A 17,788-nucleotide genomic window follows, 5' to 3' on the forward strand; every position below is an offset into this window, starting at 1 on the left:
CGTGTGGATTTCCAATTAGGACAGCACAAAGAACATCGAACCTGTGAGTGAATGAATTCTGAGCCGTTTCTAGCAATATTTCTATCAGGACAGGAGAGACCAAAAATGGGCTTCACGTGTACACTCAAAACAAGGTGGGGGGCACGGGTGGCCCAGTCGTCTAAGGCGCCGCGATTCGCTGTGCAGAGTTGCGTCCCTTGGCCACGCCAGAAACCTATGATTGTGGGTTCGAATCCCGGTTCGCCCCGATTATGTTTCTAGGTTTGTCAGCACCATACCCGAGCTCGTGGGTTTCACCGAAGTGGTAAACGTCTGAGACCTGCATCACTTCGGGCTTTCCTCCCACATTAAGCTGACACGCCGTGATATAACTGGAATACTGTTAAAAGCGGTGTTAAACCCAACTCACTCACTCACTCACTCAAAACAAGGTATTATCACTGCATCTAAACCATAACGTCAAATTAACAATAGAATACATAGATTGTATACATATAGAAGAGCACAATTCCACATACTTCTTTAAAAAAACCAAGTTCAAATCGCATATTCCAGCCATGCGCCACAATTATAGTAGTTGGTATTCGTATTATGCATCCACTGTCTGTGTACAGCCTTCGTGACACAATTAGGATGATCTGCCTTCCTTGATAGCCGCATGCTTAGATGGCCTCAAAGGTCGAGACTGGTCTCTGCATGAGACAGATGTGTTTCCGTTTCTGTCACTTGTCCACACTGACTTTTGTTCTCCCGGTTGGTGACACCATTGTGTGTTGGTTTACACCACTGGCAGTAACATTCCAGCTGTACAATCGGGTCTGGACCAGGAAAACCAGTGATTGATATTATATACAACATCCCACACAGGCGGGGTACATTGGCATGCAAACTATGATGCTTAATATAATACTGTGGCGATGCGCTCTATATTCTGTACATATCGGCCCATCAGAAACCAAAAGCCATGCTTGCTCCCATCATTGATGACACAAAAATTTCTTCGAATATGAACCTGATTTGTTGTAAGGAAGCCACGATTGACAGACCCGTGAAGATCTGGGGTAGAAAAGGTCTTCAGCAACCCTTGCTTGCCGTAAAAGGCGACTATGCTTGTCGTAAAAGGCGACTAAAAGGGTCGGGTGGTTAGGCTCGTTGACTTGGTTGCTGCATGTCATCGGTCCCAATTGCGTGGATCGGTGCTCATGATGTCAATCACTGGATTGTCTTGTCCAGACTCAATTATTTACAGACGGCCGTCATATAGCTGGAATATTGCTGAGTGCGGCGTTAAAATACAAACATATGGAAACACCGATTAAGGCCATTATTTTGTCATGTTTGTTCCAAATGTTATGAAAGTCGGAAAATGTTTAGTAAGTAGTGTGACTTAAGATATATGTTCTGTTTTTCACGATACATTAAATTTTGACTTTGATCTGCCTGACCATGCCTCTAATTCTTCTCAAAATCCAGTCACTGCTCTTTGAATATACCAGTAGACCAATGAATCTCTAAACTTCACTTTTTTCATCTTACCAACGATACCCTTCATTTGCTCAAAAGGCTCGAATCCGGGTTTTCATTATTGCTGCAACATCTGCGACTAGATTCAACTGTGGTAGCATGTGCCACATGTGTGCATTCAGATATATATAATGAATGTTTGCTTATTTGTTTGTTTGTTGCCCAACGCCATACTCAGCAAATTCCAGCTATATGGCGGTGGCATAAAACAAGTCATCGAGCCTGACCACCCGATCCCGTTAGTTGCCTCTTATGACCAGCATAGTCGCCTTTTACGGCAAGCATGGGTTGCTGAAGACCTATTCTACCCCGGATCTTCACGGGTGAAACCCATAAAGGATCATATATATATATATATATATACATAATACCGACAAAAAATAAGGGAACTGATGAATGGATAGTGAAGATGCAATGACGATAAATGTCTGGGAGTGTAGATCAATATATCGTCTCTCCTCTCGATACGCGCGCGACGATGATGATTTAACATAGCGTAATTTTATTTCAACTTGAGAATACCCTTCGTCAGAACACTAAAGCTGAATTCCAGCTTGAAAATGTCGGATAACAAACAGCAGGACCCACAACGGCAAACCGACACAACAACTATATTCCGGTTCCTCTCGATGAGTTGGCTGGATGGATGTGACAATGTCAACCTTAGCCGCAGACTGTCGTACCTGGCTCTGGCATCACGCCAGAGCACACACAGCACGGTTCACAACGGTAGCACTACAGGCCGAGTGGGCCACCATACCCCACGGTCAGATTAGTACTCTCATCCCTTCCATGGACAGGAGATCGGGTCGCTCAGGATGTGCACACACGATAATGATTTCAGATGGCCTTGAAATTTGACATGCTATGTCTACATCTGCGACTAGTTTCAACTGTGGTAGCATGTGCCACATGTGTGCATTCAGATATATTTAATGAATGTTTGTTTGTTTGTTTGTTCGTTGCTCAACGCCATACTCAGCAAATTCCAGCTATATGCCGGTGGCCTGTAAATAATAGAATCTGGACCAGGCAATCCAGTGATTGATATCATAAGCGTCGATAAGCGTCTTGGGATAAGATGACATGCATCAACCAAGTCAACGAGCCTGACCACCGACCCCGTTAGTTGCCTCTCGAGTGTGTTAAAATTTCATTTCATTAAGTGATGTTTGTCATATAAAAACATGTCGGTGGTATCAGATTGTGTCACTTGACGACTTTGTATTTAAAGCTAGTAGGAGAATATTAAGAAGATCAATCGAAAAATGGACTCTTAGCAGAGCTCTCATTCCGGTAGGACAGTACGTGCTTACACTTTTCGAGGAATTCGCGTGTCATCCGGGACTTCAGCGTTCCCCTTTAAGGCCAATGCATTATGTTTCATCAGATACTCGAGACTGATTATTCTCTGGCGTTGACATATGTATATGTGGAAACGGTTTTATAGTTTTTATTTACACTATGAGATGTCTTCAAAACTGGGTCAAGGAATAAGGTGCATCTGTTGAGTCACAGGGTAAAGTGCATTCGTGAACTGTCATCACGGTATTCTTGTTGTTGATTGTGACTTTGGCTTATCGACACAACTCCACTTCTTCGGCGAAGGCTTGACGTGTGTAACATCGAGCTAGCGGTAAGAAACACACGGGGCTTATTTAAATTTTCGCTGAGCAAATCATGACCATTTCAACATATGTTTTAGAAAATAATTGCAAAAACGGCTGAGGTGTATCGTATTTATACGATTAGAACAAACTGAGTGTGAAGTGTATTCAAAGTGTATTTATTCGAATATGTATATTCGTTTACAAGTTGTATGAAAAGGAAAATCTTGTTGAGAGGCATAGTCACTGCGCCAAAATGCCCTCGTCTTGTGGCACGAGCGTGTCAGTCTGGTATCAGCACAAAACAGGGTCAGTGAAGGAATCCAGTTTATGCATTGATTGGAAACACTATCTTTCGTAAAGAGCCTTCACTATTAAACGTTAAAACAAATAATGTTGACAGTGCATGTATTTCCCATTGAGTTGCCATAAGTCCCAGTGGTTTGTCTGGCTGAGACAAACCGGTGAATATACACATAAGCAACGATCCACACCATCGAGCAAACTGACCAGCAATGAACCAGGTCACAGGCGGATACCATCCGGTTATTTCAGTTTCCTAGTCCAGCAGGGTATAGGTGTGAAAGCTTCTATTCCAACCGAGGCTGATTGTTCAGTTGAATCATAACGGGGATAAACAGTATTTTTAATTTGCATGTAGACATGGATTTTAAAGTGCATGGCTTGTAGGAAAAGCAGAAATAATGTAACCAATTGTAAAGATTGAACATATTGCACATTGTCAGTTTGACAGAATATTCAACATCTGAATAAGGGATCATGGGCTTTTCAGCGACGTCACTGCTGCTTGTCGTCAATGTTGCAATCCTCGCTATCTTCGTCGGTGTCTCCGTCTTTCCTGTTGACGACAAAGGAATTCTTTCTCCCGAACTGAGAACGACTTATGACTATATCATAGGTAATATTCATATCTTCGAATATTTCTGAAGTTCATCTTCAAATGACTGCTACATTTTGTTCAGCGTCTTTTGGGTCGTTACTGTAATGTAAGAACAATTGCTGTCTGATAATATTATGTGAGTATTGCATTATGTAGTTCAATTGTGGCATTACTGTTTGGACGACCACAGCAAATGATTAAGTGTGATCTGTTTTGTGTATGGTTAAAACAGTATTCTATTTCACAGTTGGGGCAGGGTCCGCAGGGGCTGTTCTTGCGTCCCGTCTGTCCGAGAATGGTGACGTGACCGTCCTGCTGATCGAGGCTGGCGGTGATGACCGGAACCAGAAGACACTGGATACTCCTCTGATGGTAGCCTTAAACCAGATGGACAAATTTGATTGGGCCTATTTGACCGAACCTCAGCAACATGCACATTCAGGACTAATAGAAAAGGCAAGGTTAACAAATAGGTCTCTGATGGCACGCACCTCCCAGTTGCCCTATTCTAGTGAAGGTCGAAGTTGCAGTTTTTATCAGATCATAAATTAAGATATTCACATGCACATACAGTTGTATTCTTTGTATCATTCGTGACTGCACATGCCCTATTTTCTTGGTTCTTGGTTTGCTGATTGAGCATGCTCTGTCTGCCATGATTTGAAAGAGCGTCACACGACTGTTATTCAGGAGTTGTTAGCTCAAGGTTACAAAATTTATGGCCTCAGTAAAGCTTTCAAATGTTTTATGGTAGACATGTGTAGGGCATTTCAAAATGTGACGTACCAGTGACATAAACCGTGATAAGATTTAATATATTTTACATTGGTGTTCCAGTAGATATATTAAGATGAATTTCAGAGGGGAGCATGGCCGCGTGGTAGAGTCTTGGGAGGAAGCAGCCAGTTAAACTATATGCAGTATGTCAGAGGTCATCGCCATGACTACGACAGTTGGGCCGCCAGTGGCAGTGAGGGGTGGAGTTACGAAGATGTTCTCCCGTACTTTAAAAAATCGGAAGACATACAAATTGATAGATTAAAAAATTCAGGTAACTGTAAAACTGTATACACCATTTACATTTCGCATGTCAATATAATCACCACGTGCAATGCATTGTCAGCTGAAAGCTCGTTCTAGACTAAGGCGCTTGTTAAATGTAAATTTAATGCTACTTTGAAAATAGCTTAAGTTGAGGCCCGTGGTCAGGCTCGTTGACTGTTGTCTTGGTTGCATTTCATCATATCCCAATGACGTAGATCGATGCGCATAATGTCAATCACTGGATTGTCTGGTCCAGACTAGACTATTTACACACCACCGTCACATAGCTTGAATACTGCCGATGTCGGCATTAAATAGTAAACTAACAAACAAACGTAAATAGCAGGGGAAGAGACATTATGAGTCCCGTTTTCTTCGAACTGACTGAATAAAATACTTCAAAAATCGCCGTTTCTAAATTTACGCTGCCTTGTCTTGGGTTTCCCGCTTTTCATGATAGTTGGCGGTGTGTGAAAGATTTTTGTTTGTAATTGAGACGTTAACGTTTTCTTCTTATTCATCATCATTTTCAAGAATACCATGGCCGGGGAGGTCCACTGACTGTGACGGAAATGAACGCAATACCCGTCGCTGACTACTTCATCAAGGCGGGAATGGAACTCGGGTTCAAGGAAATAGACTACAACGGAGAATACCAGGAAGGCAAGTGTCTGGGCAAGGGAACGTGCGTGTGCGTGTGCGTGTGCGTGTGCGTGCTTGTTTGTCTGTGTCTGCATGCGTTCGTTTTTTTGTCTTTGTGCAGTGTGGCTATGTGCGTGTTTGTCGGTTTTGAGTGTCTTTGCTTGCTCCTGAGAGTCCCTTTTTTTTCCACCTGTAGTTTTATGAGGCTCTGCGCCTGCCTACATGTCTGTCCGGGTGTCAGCCTGTCAGTTGTGTGTGTATATGTCAGTCTGTCAGTTTGGCGAGTCTCTATTAGAAGGAAGGAAGGAATCGCCTGACTCAATCACCCTCAACAACCTTTACATTACATCTGCAGGACCCTATTGATGGAATTCTGCTCATGACGGTTTTGCTTCGAATTTTTGCTTAGTCCTGTGGTAAGGCAAAGGCACGTTGTAACACGTTATAAATGCCAATTGTAACTGTTTCAGGATTTAGTAGATCTCAGGTTTCGATTGGGAACGGGGAACGTATGAGCACATCCAAGGCCTTCCTGTGGCCAGTGATAGACAGACCTAACCTGCACGTCCTGGCCAACAGTCACGTCACGAAGGTAGTGTACTTCACCCGTCCACATTCCTCTAGGATACGCATTTGTACATACATCACACATTTATTCAGTACTGAAATTGGCCAATTGTTTTTACCAGGTAACGATAAACAAGAAGACGGCAGTTGGTGTCGAGTATGTCAAAGATGGCCGCCTGTACAGAGTTCGTGCTTCAAGGGAGGTAATCTTGTCAGCTGGTGCAATTGGATCGGCACAGCTGCTGTTGCTGTCAGGGATCGGGCCAAAGAAACACTTGGAGGAGATGAAGGTGAGAAATAAGCATCGATCTCTTCATGCAATTTATGTTACAATTTAAATTAGTAGATCAGATTGCTGTACTCTCCAGAAACATCACAGATGTAAGCTTATTAGTTTTCATCCAGTATAATGTCACAGTAAACATTGTCCTAATCATGCAATCACCGTCCGTGTGATATAGTTGCTTTTATTGAGTGAATGTGTTTGGAATAACTCTGCTTTGAACAATATTTCGGTAACATCATGGTGTGTCAGCATATTTTGGAAGACGCCCACACAAACCGAGATCGAAAAGAGTTTGCCCACATTGACACCACAGACGCTGCACGCTTACAACAGATGTTACATTTATCCCTGGGAACATTTTCAGACACAGCAGTAGGTGATATCAAGGCCACTGCAACCTTTCTATGATTTGAATATGACGAAACTTCACAGACATTCTTTTGTAGTGCCTTAATCACATTAGTTTAAGAGTAGCCTCTGTGTATGGTCAAGGGTCGCTTCAGGTCACACTAAGAATATGGCTCATGACATTTTGGTTAACCATTTTTCAAATATAATCCACAAGACCCTTTCTATAATCATAAGGCATATCTGTTAAAAGGAGAGTCGACTGTACGATTCTTACTTTTTCCTGAGCATGTGTTATGAATCGCGCATGTGTTATGAATCGCTCTCAAACAGTGATGATACCAGGTGTTCGTAAAAAGGTGAGCGTATACTGCCAGAAGAGACTTGATCAAGAAAAGATGTATAAGGAATGACAACGTTCATTTACTGGACAGTTTTGTTACACATAATGAGCGTTAGAGCCTTGCATACTATTGTAGAATGATGTGTGTTTCAGTAATTTAGCTCTAATGCCGCAATCAGCACATCATCTAGTATAGTATACCTCCATTTTGTAATGATAAATACCCTGGACCCATTCACCACATGTTTCGCAAGCGATGTTGCCATCTCCTGCCTTCTGTCACTAACGTATGAGTGTAAATTGATTGGATGGCTACTTTATGCTCTTAACCCTCATGGTGCCTGGACGTCAGTCAGCCTGCAAACCGCTCAGTGCCGCACTGTGCTGACGTCGCGGTTACAAAAACGTATACATTGTATTAAAAGTGTTGCAACGTCTTTATTTCTTCACACAGTGTTACCAAATTGTATAACATGCAACCCGAGTTGATTGTCTTTCCAACAGTATCTAAAGTCACCAAATCCAAAAGATCTATGCACTGCCCAGCCATCGATAAAAGTGCTGGTATTATAAGTTTCCTAATTTTCCACATTAATCGTAATATGGACGCACCCGAATATGGCAAGCAAAGTCAAGTAAGCGCCCTTGTTTGAAATCTAAATGACCAATAATTCATATCTTTGGCAAGTACATGTCCTAACAGTGATAGACATATGATATTTATGTTGAAGTACACATTCACTGAGAATTTTCCGTGAGTTATATTTACCGATAATAAATCCCGATGAAATTGTGCGTGTTTTTGACGTCAAAACAAAATTGACGGAAGTGGTCGTAATTAATGATCATACGCAGACTGTTTCAAAGATTATGTCCCAAAACGAATGACAGTTTGGAATGTATATCTTGAAGAAATCCCGGTTACGTCCATGTATGTTTCAGTGACTGTGCTCTTTTATTAGTTATAAAAACAACTTCGGGGTAACTGACATCGTACATTTTCAAAGGACAAAATGTGAAAGATCGCTAAACAGCCCTAACAATACTCAAATTGACATCGCTCAATATCGGGCATCATTATTATTTCTTAATAATTAACAAGATTATACTAACGTTACACAACCCAAGAGTAAGTACATGTAGATTCAATCAAAATTGTTGAAACGTTTTCATGGGCAGCAAATCTATTCAACAAAACTATTTTCGATCACTCGCAACTCGGGCGCCATATGTCATTGTTTCACTATGGCCACCAGAAAACATACATCCTCGTATCAGCTCGTATTTCGCACTTGGCTGCCTAACTTTGACCTTTGCTCAAAATATACTTGTATGGCCAGTCCATGAAATACCACTTTTTCTTTCATTTATTCATTTGATTTATAAATACGACTTTAGAAGTGTATTTACACCTAGCCAGGTATATATGTACATGTACATTTAAGGACATACGTGATAGTTTATTTCCACTAGTTTCCCATTCCATCCCATTCTACTAAAGGAAAAGTTTGAAATAGATAATGATCGTAGGTCAATGAAAGTAATGGAATTATTTGTCATAAAAGGAAAAATATATTCTTGGTATTGAACTTCGAAAATTTAACCAGCAAAATCTTTAATAAAAATGGTTTATTATTAATTTTGGCCAAGCTAAACTACAGCTTGGAGGGAATTTTATACAAATTAAAATGGTGAAAAAAAAACCCACAAGAATGCATTGATTTTGCTCTTAGACAAATATTTATTTAAAAAAAAATATCTATTTCATACTTAGGATACAAAACAAAGTGGAATTTAATTACTACTATGTCACCGGTCGAAGTATTTGGTAATTTAGATAATGCAAAGTGAAAAAAAAGACATAAATATAACTATATAAAACATCAAAACGAAATCACATTTACACTGAAAACTTTTTGTCTTTCAGAAATTGATTATCTATATATTGTGAGTAGATCTAATTACTTTTACTGTTTATGTTATAAATTGAACCATTCGAGATTCCAATAGATGAAGCTAAAATGTTAAAAATCTGGGTTGTTTAATATTGGATCCATTTTGACAGCTTTTTCACTGTACTCAACTAAATGCACATTATATTTTTGGAATATCAAGCATTCAAACAGATATGAAAAGCACATGTCAACATACCAAAATTAGACAACTGCACCAAATATTCGAACACTGTTCGTCAAATGATAAGCGGTCTCATTCACTCGGTCGCCGTAGACATTTTCCAATCGTGATGTTCTAGATATGCTGTCTAGTTCAGTCAAAGAGAATATTGTTATTTGGAAAATGAAACCACGTGTATCCATTATACTACCACAACATTAGATCAGCTGTTTCATGTGACGTCATCCACGTCACAACACGCGAGGTCAAATCACGCGCACCTGTCCAGACGACAAATTCATAGCGGCGGGAAATCACCGACCGTCTATTAGCCTATTTGAATACAATTGCAGATTGTAACGAAATAAAATAAATTTTAATCATTGCTGACATTTCCGATGACATATCAAATAAGAGTTGAAGACTTGCAATTGATTATCATACGTTAATCGAGAGTACAGTGTACATAAATAATTTGTAAATCTAATATTAATTTTTGATCTAATATCCATGGCAGAATGTTTGAAAACGAGCTATAATATATTCCATTTTCTGAAGAGATTAGTAATGTGTATTTGATGATATATATGCATACACAATTGGTTATCAATTATCTCCTACAATCACAGCATGTACCATGTACATTAGACACATGGAAAATACTATTTCAGCAAACCAATCACAGCGCCATTATCACAGTTTCAATGAAACGAAAAACAGATCGAAATCGAACTTTACAACACATCGTATCCATAAGCGGTTAACCCAAATGCAAAAAGGTATTGCTGGCATCATTGTAGAAGTTATGTTGATGTTTTCAGTAGTTGCATTAGGTTTGTACGCGTGTACCATCGACAGAAACGGGGGCCGAGCTACCACATGTGGAACCGACCTTGACACAATTTGTTTAAAATCTCCATTTGCGACAAAATGTGAAACAGTTAGGGCAAGTCACTCACACGGTCAGGTAGTTTGATCAATCACACATGACTCTTAGTCATTTCATATGAGAAAAGTAGCAGTTATTTGTCTGAACGGGCGAGTATGTAGGACAACCGGTAAACAAGAAATCGCGGCACTGCTATGATGCGAACGTGTACTGTTCATCACTTCGGGCTTGGCCATTCAATGTTTAGGTTTTGATCATGAACCTCCTGCCCATAAATATACACAATACCAACTTAATATTAACGATTATATCTATCTTTCCGTATCTTTGATTTGAATATTTTCTGTAAATCAGCATCATAAACAAAAAGACAATCTGCACTGTCGGTTGGTATGTAGCGCCGTGCTAAATCGCCATGACACAGTCGATAAACATATGCAATACTTGGAACAAAAAACTACCGTGGCCGACTAAACGTTAGTACTCTTACGCCAATAACTGTACAGTGGGGACAAGTAAATCATTTCTGATCAGCCCGATCAGATTTCTTTTTCAAATTGGCTGTCTGATATAATAATAGTTACGTGTATGTGACATGGGTGCATAATAAACATTGCCTTCATTCGCTTGGTGTTCAAACATGGCAGAAAAAGATCGAGAAGCGCGGTAACCACATTACTAATCTCGCCATATTTCGCAATCCGTAGCACTGCATAAAATATGATTTACAAGATATTAAAGTTGAGATGATTAGGGTGATGATGGTTATAAATTCATTCAATGTACGTCATAAATGTAATGGAAATATACACTGTCGTTTTCTCATGTGTACCGACCATTCCGCCATTACCGATAGTCGATAAAAATATACAAAACGTGTAAATAAACTTGTTCATAAAGGAGTGAACAGAATTGTATTTACGTGAATAAGTATACAGTTGGGAAAAATATGTCTTTCTGATCACTCAGGTCATATTTGTTCTTATGAACAAGGATTTTATCTGAAAATATTGACGCGTATGTGACATTGGTGCATAATCAAAATTCACCGCCGTTCGCTTGGTGTTCAAACATGGCAGAAAAGGCCGAGAGGAGCGGTAGCCACTTTACTAATCTCGCCATATTTCGCAATCCGTAGCATTGTATAAAGTATGAGTTAAACGATGTTAAAGCTAAGATGATTGGGATGATGATGGTTATAGTTTTGACTTTGCGCACTCCGTGTTAAATATCAAAATTCACAGTTTAAAAAGGGCATTTTCTCGGGACCATATATGGTCCCCTGGCACTATGCGGGTGTGAAAAGTGAGGGACGAACATACAACTTATATTTCTTTTTCATTGTCCCCGTGGGGATTCTTCTCGCCTCTTGCCTTGATTGACAGGTCCTATGAACATTGTTTTGATCCTACTTTACTTTGTAAGCGTGTCAAGTTATATGCATAAATTAAACAATCACCTGATTCATGTCACGTCACACTATGTATTCCTACACTTGGAATGTTTATCAATGGCGTCATTTTTGTCTGCTTTGATATATACACCTGTTTTTGGTTAAACTATTGTAGATGTTTCCGTTGTCAAATTTACTCGGATTCATACAGTTTGCGCATCGGTTTTTCGATTCATACCTTAATGAGCGGAAACAAAATACACAGTCAGATTACTTAAGTCCCAAGTGTGTTATAGAATGAAAACATAAGTTAGATTTCTTCTTCATGTCCCCATGATGATTTCGGGTAAGAATAGATCCCCAGCAACCTATGTTAGTCTTAAGAAGCGACGTATCGATTTAACGACAACTCAAATACACATTTACGATCAGCTTTCATCATCCCTTGTGTTCAACAAGTCTGACTTTCTTATCTCTAATGCAAGAGAACCAGTAACTTCCATCCATTGTTAGTACAGATGTGCCTAAGGCTATTACTTATTGTCTTTTCTTTGCATGTGTTTCTGACAGGTTTGTGAAAGGTGCCAGGTTTCCGAGAACCTATAGTGTCACCACTCTATGATGTTCTTATGAACACATGCTTAGGAATTGGTCGGAATCAAACAGTGGACTAGTGTGATTTCTTACAATTATTGAAATGCTTTTGTCACTTGTATTTCAATATACAGATTCCAGTTCAAGCTAGCCTCCCAGTTGGTGAAAGCTTACAGGATCACATGTTCCTCACCATGGTATCGAAAATTCAGAAGCCTATTTCCCTCACGAAACAGAAATTAGAGTCAACACTTGCTTTAATCAAATATCGTGCATTGAAATCAGGTAAGATATATTTCCCACCAGGATTCATTCAAGCATATATCCCTCATGTATCCCCAAATGAACGCATTTTAATGTGTATTTTCATGTTCAGTTTAGAATGTATGTAGTCAAACACTTTTATCAAACAAAAACACTTCTATCCATTATTTACGAATTCTGTATGCCTCGCACCATCTCCTTCGCCTGTCTAATGAAAGAAACTGTGAGGTGGACAATATATCCATCATAAGTAAAAGCGAGGAAACGTCTTCAGGAGTCATAAGATCTTCGCTGTAATTTCAGAGATTCCACCCACAATATTGTAAAAGTTGTAAAATGTAGACACCAAAGGCTGGAGCTTCTCGGATATTGCTCGACATCAAGGGAAAGTTGACCATCTGCTATTTAAGTACAATATTCTTGAACGTATATTCTTAAACCCAATTCACCTCACCTCATACGAAATTTGTTTTCATTTGTGACAAACTGTTGGAAAATCAAATGTTTTGACATAATTGAACTCAGTGATTTTTTGCTGCAATTGCTAAAAGTCAAATGCAAATCCTTTGAGTCTTTGAGAATTGATTTGATATTAATTCCACTTATATCGAATATTTCTGAGAATATAACGAAATTCCTTCCTTGTTTGTTTTAAGGGTTATGGTTAATCTTTGACATGGGGCGATGGTGGTACATTTGCTGGACCCAGCAAATAGCTCTCTTTGGTCGGATTTTAGAATCCAGTAAAAAGAGGAATGGGTATTTCTATATTTGAGTAGTCAATCAGGTCATGCTTGGCACAAATCGTAATATACCTTTGAAGATTAATACTATTGGAGCATCCTCAACCAATTACAGTCCCAGACGTTCCAGGTATGCAGTCTTTCTGGTTCACCAGACTGCTGTTCTCGTCATAAGATAGAAATGGTGAAGGTCCAGACTTTGAAGCATTTATTGTCAAGATACCCCTTGATTCAATGAGATAAAGTTAAAAGCTGCATTGCGGACTGAAATACCACCTTCATTGACATCATCACATGCTCTCCTTTCACGTTCAGAAGTGTAATTCCCATAGCAATCCTTTCCATGTTTTAAAGGAAGAGAAAAAAAGTTACATCATTGAATCTTTTTAAAAAATGCAAACATATCTGTTAAAAAGAGTGGCCCAAAAGATTTCCATTAAGAATTCGACTGAAAAGTAAATATGAAGACCATAATGCGCCAAATCGTCACTGATTTAAATAAGCAGACTCTTTTTATGCTGACATAAATATTTGAGGTATGTGAGGTAATCATATTCTTATGAAAGTACTCTCCTTTAGAAGAATCGGACGAGGTAGTTTGTTTAGCCTGGAAGTGTTTCGAGTTCAATTCAGTTCTTTATTTATGTACATGTGTAGGCCAGCGGCCCATGGTACAATATTTAGTCCATCATTAACATTTATAGGCTTAGTGTTTGGAGTCTAACATTCATAGCATGGTATATAAAAGTGTTGCAACCTCTTTATAACTCAAGATAAACATGGTCGTCTACAAACGTGTGACGTCCAAAACATGATCGGAGGATACATTTTGAAGGCTGCCATTGTGAAGTTATAATATTGCTTACTGTCCAGCAAACATCTTTCCTTGACAGTTCCAAAATCACACCTTCCTTAGTAGGTACTTGCTCAGCCACTAACAGCTTATAACTTGCCTTCCACTGTAGGTCTTTTAACATCAAGCGGCGGTCTGGAAGCCATGGCGTTTGTGAAGACGAAATCCGAGGAACCAAGTCCAGACGTTCAGTTTCACTTTATCTGTGCTTCAATGGACAAAAGTCTGGCCCGTCTGTTTAACATTGACCAAAAGGTGAGAGTGCTTCATTACCACAGGAATCACAATATGTTCCCAGTATCCATGGGTCCAGTCTTGGGTATATACACTGACCAAATCGGGCACAGTTATAAAGACTGTGTTGATTGCTTGTCACCGTGCTCAAATTGAGTGAATAAATGTAATTGGAACACGAGGGTCATGGGTTGTATATGTGTCAAATATAACCAAAACCTACAAAATGTGACGTTATTTGACATACCAGATACTTTCTGCTTATCCAATACTATAATGATACATGCATTTATGGCTGAGCAATGGGCAAAAATGGCATCGTTAACACAGCTGCCATGTTACCACCTTTACATATCTTTTATAATTAATTCTGTGGGCACTGTAAAAGCACCGTAGCTGTGGTCATCAATGAATAGGCCTTGTGGTTTCAGGGAAGATCGTATGGACGGACTACACAAGCACACTGACACGACATAAATGCTCTTGTTTTGAAACGTCCCTTACCTTATATAACGATCATCTACTTCTTATTTAGATAGTTGCTCATTTCAACTGGACGTCTGTTGAAGAAGGTTTCACAATCTTGCCAACTTTACTCCGTCCAAAGAGCATGGGGACAATCCGCCTGAGAAGCACCAACCCATTTGAGCATCCTATCATCGAGCCCAACTACCTGTCTCATCCTGATGACGCCAAGACTTTAGTTAGAGGTGAAAATAATTCCAGTTATCAGGGCCTACAAGGGCAAAGCAACTACTTTTAACAAAGTCTTATTGCGGGTAAACCGATCACTTTTAACAGGGTCATAATTCGAGTAAACCAACTACTTTTAATGGGACATACTTCTGGAAAAGTAACAACTTTTACCAGGTGAAGTATCTTCTTTTAACAAGAACATACTGCAGGCAACGCAGCATCTTTTGCTATGGATCTAGTTCAGATGAGGCAATATCATCTATAAGGGATCATGTATATTTGTCTATCCGTTGGTAGATTGCAGATGTCTAACAGCCAGAACAAAGTTAACACCGGAAGTAGAATTCGAATTCACGCCCACAATTTTGTTCATGAAATTGGCACTTTTCTATGAGTGTAAATACCATTTATACACAATTTCAGGCTATTTTTCAACTACAGATAGTCAAGCTGAATTAATAACGCTTCGGTCAACACTATACCTTGAATATCAGATGGATCAGTATTTAAAAAAACATTTCCGTACAACAGGTGTTCGCATCGTCCAGAAACTTCATCAGACAAAGGCATTCAAGGAAATAGGAGCCCAGCTTGAAGTCACACCCTTCCCGACATGCAACACTATGAAGTATGACACTGATGAATACTGGGAGTGTTACATCCGGGCCCTGGCTACAACAGTCTACCATCCGACCACCACTTGCAAGATGGGGAAACCAAGCGACCCAACTACAGTGGTGGATCCTCAACTGAGGTGGGTGAATATGGAAAACTTCAACTATTCTATTTCGTTTGTACAAATACAGTCATGTTACATTGTATTTTCACCAATCTAAAATGAACTCCAGGATTTGTTTGTCTACAGGTCAACTATATGAATATCACCTTGAATTTTTGTAGCTCTGATCACATCAGAGACCAGCAACTTTCTTGGACATTCAGCTAATTCTTTTAATCCTTTTGGGGTCGTTCCGTGCTAGACTGATAGACGCGGGTAAACTTGCCTTCGTGTAATGTTGGTATTCAAAATGTCTATTAGTTTGTAAATGTATTTAGCAAATAGCAAACGTATGAGAACTATGTTACCAAGCTGCCTAATAAACACACCAAGCTGTGACAGGAAAACCAAAATTTAGTTCGCTATTCGTCTTTCAAACGTTTACCTGATGGTTTATGTAGAATGTGATGTCCCCAATGTTGTCGGGCATTGGTCGAACATGCAGTAACTGACTGTCTCAATATTGGAGAAATGTGTATGTTTGAGGAGGAAAAGCAAAGTAGTTCGTTTTTCGTTTTACGAATTTCGAATGACGATGAAGGTGTTAAGAACTAACTTCCGGTTGAGGTTGTGACGTGTCCGTGCTGAATCAAAGTCGTCACTTTAATCTGGATGTCGGTTTCAATTAAATATTTTTCAGAGTAAAGGGTATTGCTGGACTGCGAATCGCGGACGCCTCCATCATGCCGGCCCTCGTGTCAGGGAACACAAACGCCCCGAGCATCATGATTGGAGAAAAGGCGGCGGACATCATCAAAAGCAGCAAATATGGATAGTCTTACTTCCACATTTTAGATAGATCATCTCTGAGTGAATGAATTCTGTGCCGTTTCTAGCAATATATTCTATCATGACATGAGAGACCCAAAATGTGCTTCTCACATGTGAAGAATCAAAACAAGGTATAATCACTGCATCTAAAACATTACGTCAAATTCACAATAGAATAAACAGATTGTATGCATATAGAAGAGCACAATTTCACATGCTTCATAAAGTTCATGTGCCACGCCAATTGGATTGCATTATGCATCCACTGTCTGTGTATAGCCTTCACGAGGATGATCTGCAGTTTGATGGCCTCAAGGGTCGAGACTGGTCTCTGCATGATGCTGTCTGTCAGTTATCCACACTGACTTTTGTTTTTCCGATTGGTGACACCATTGTTTGTTGGTTTACACTACTGGCAGTAACATTTCAGCTGTACAGTCGGGTCTGGACCAGGAACACCTGTGATTGATATTATATACAACGTCCCATACATGCGGGGGTACATTGGCAGGCAAAACATGATCCTTAATACTGTGAAGATGCGCTCTATATTCTGTACAATTCTCATCTGAAACCAATGGACATACTTGCTCCCACCATTGATGATACCAATATTTGTTTAAAATTGAATCTGATTTGTTGTATGGAAGCCACGATTGACATATTTAAACACCGATTAAAGGCCATTATTTTGTCATGTTTGTTCCAAATGTAATGAAAGTAGGAAAATGTTAGTAGTGTGTCTTAACATATATGTTCTGTTTTCCGCGATATATTTATGAATTGACCTTCACCTTGTGTGAGTTCGCTGGAGTTGAACCTTTATAGAGTGAGGACCAACCTGTCCTCTTTGAAGGTTCATACTCCAATGAACTCACACAATGTGAAAGTCAATTCTTATAAAACATTTTATCACAATTTCTTACCTCAAAGGATGTAGGCCAAGATCTAAACACAATTTCATTTAGTACGTGTGACTTCATGTTTACACTGAACTACCTCAGTAAGTCAGTCACAATGACAGCACGTCGTAATACATTTACATCAAGTACAAGACGTCAAAATGGCTGACACGATAGACGTGACGGGAGAGATTTCCGAAGTTGTTAATGAACCTGTGGCAGTATCATGTGTTAGTCATCATTGATCATCTTCCCGAGGCAAGAGAGTTAACTGACTTTAAAAGTCCAGTTTCC

General features: G+C 39.6%; 1 protein-coding gene across 1 annotated transcript; it reads left to right on the forward strand.

Annotated features, from left to right (window-relative positions):
* The first annotated feature begins 3,882 nt into the window (after positions 1–3,882).
* LOC139475227 (alcohol dehydrogenase [acceptor]-like) lies at positions 3,883–16,597 on the forward strand. Its single transcript, XM_071258472.1, has 11 exons — positions 3,883–4,050; positions 4,280–4,488; positions 4,894–5,083; positions 5,611–5,739; positions 6,189–6,310; positions 6,408–6,575; positions 12,388–12,538; positions 14,226–14,368; positions 14,883–15,057; positions 15,575–15,797; positions 16,462–16,597. The coding sequence occupies exons 1-11, from the start codon at positions 3,912–3,914 to the stop codon at positions 16,595–16,597; spliced, it is 1,785 nt and encodes a 594-aa protein (XP_071114573.1). The 5' UTR covers positions 3,883–3,911.
* The last annotated feature ends 1,191 nt before the right edge of the window (positions 16,598–17,788 follow it).

Source organism: Haliotis cracherodii, unplaced genomic scaffold (genome assembly GCF_022045235.1).
Source record: "Haliotis cracherodii isolate W230 unplaced genomic scaffold, xgHalCrac1.p SCAF_3, whole genome shotgun sequence".
Taxonomy (NCBI): Eukaryota; Metazoa; Mollusca; class Gastropoda; order Lepetellida; family Haliotidae; genus Haliotis; species Haliotis cracherodii.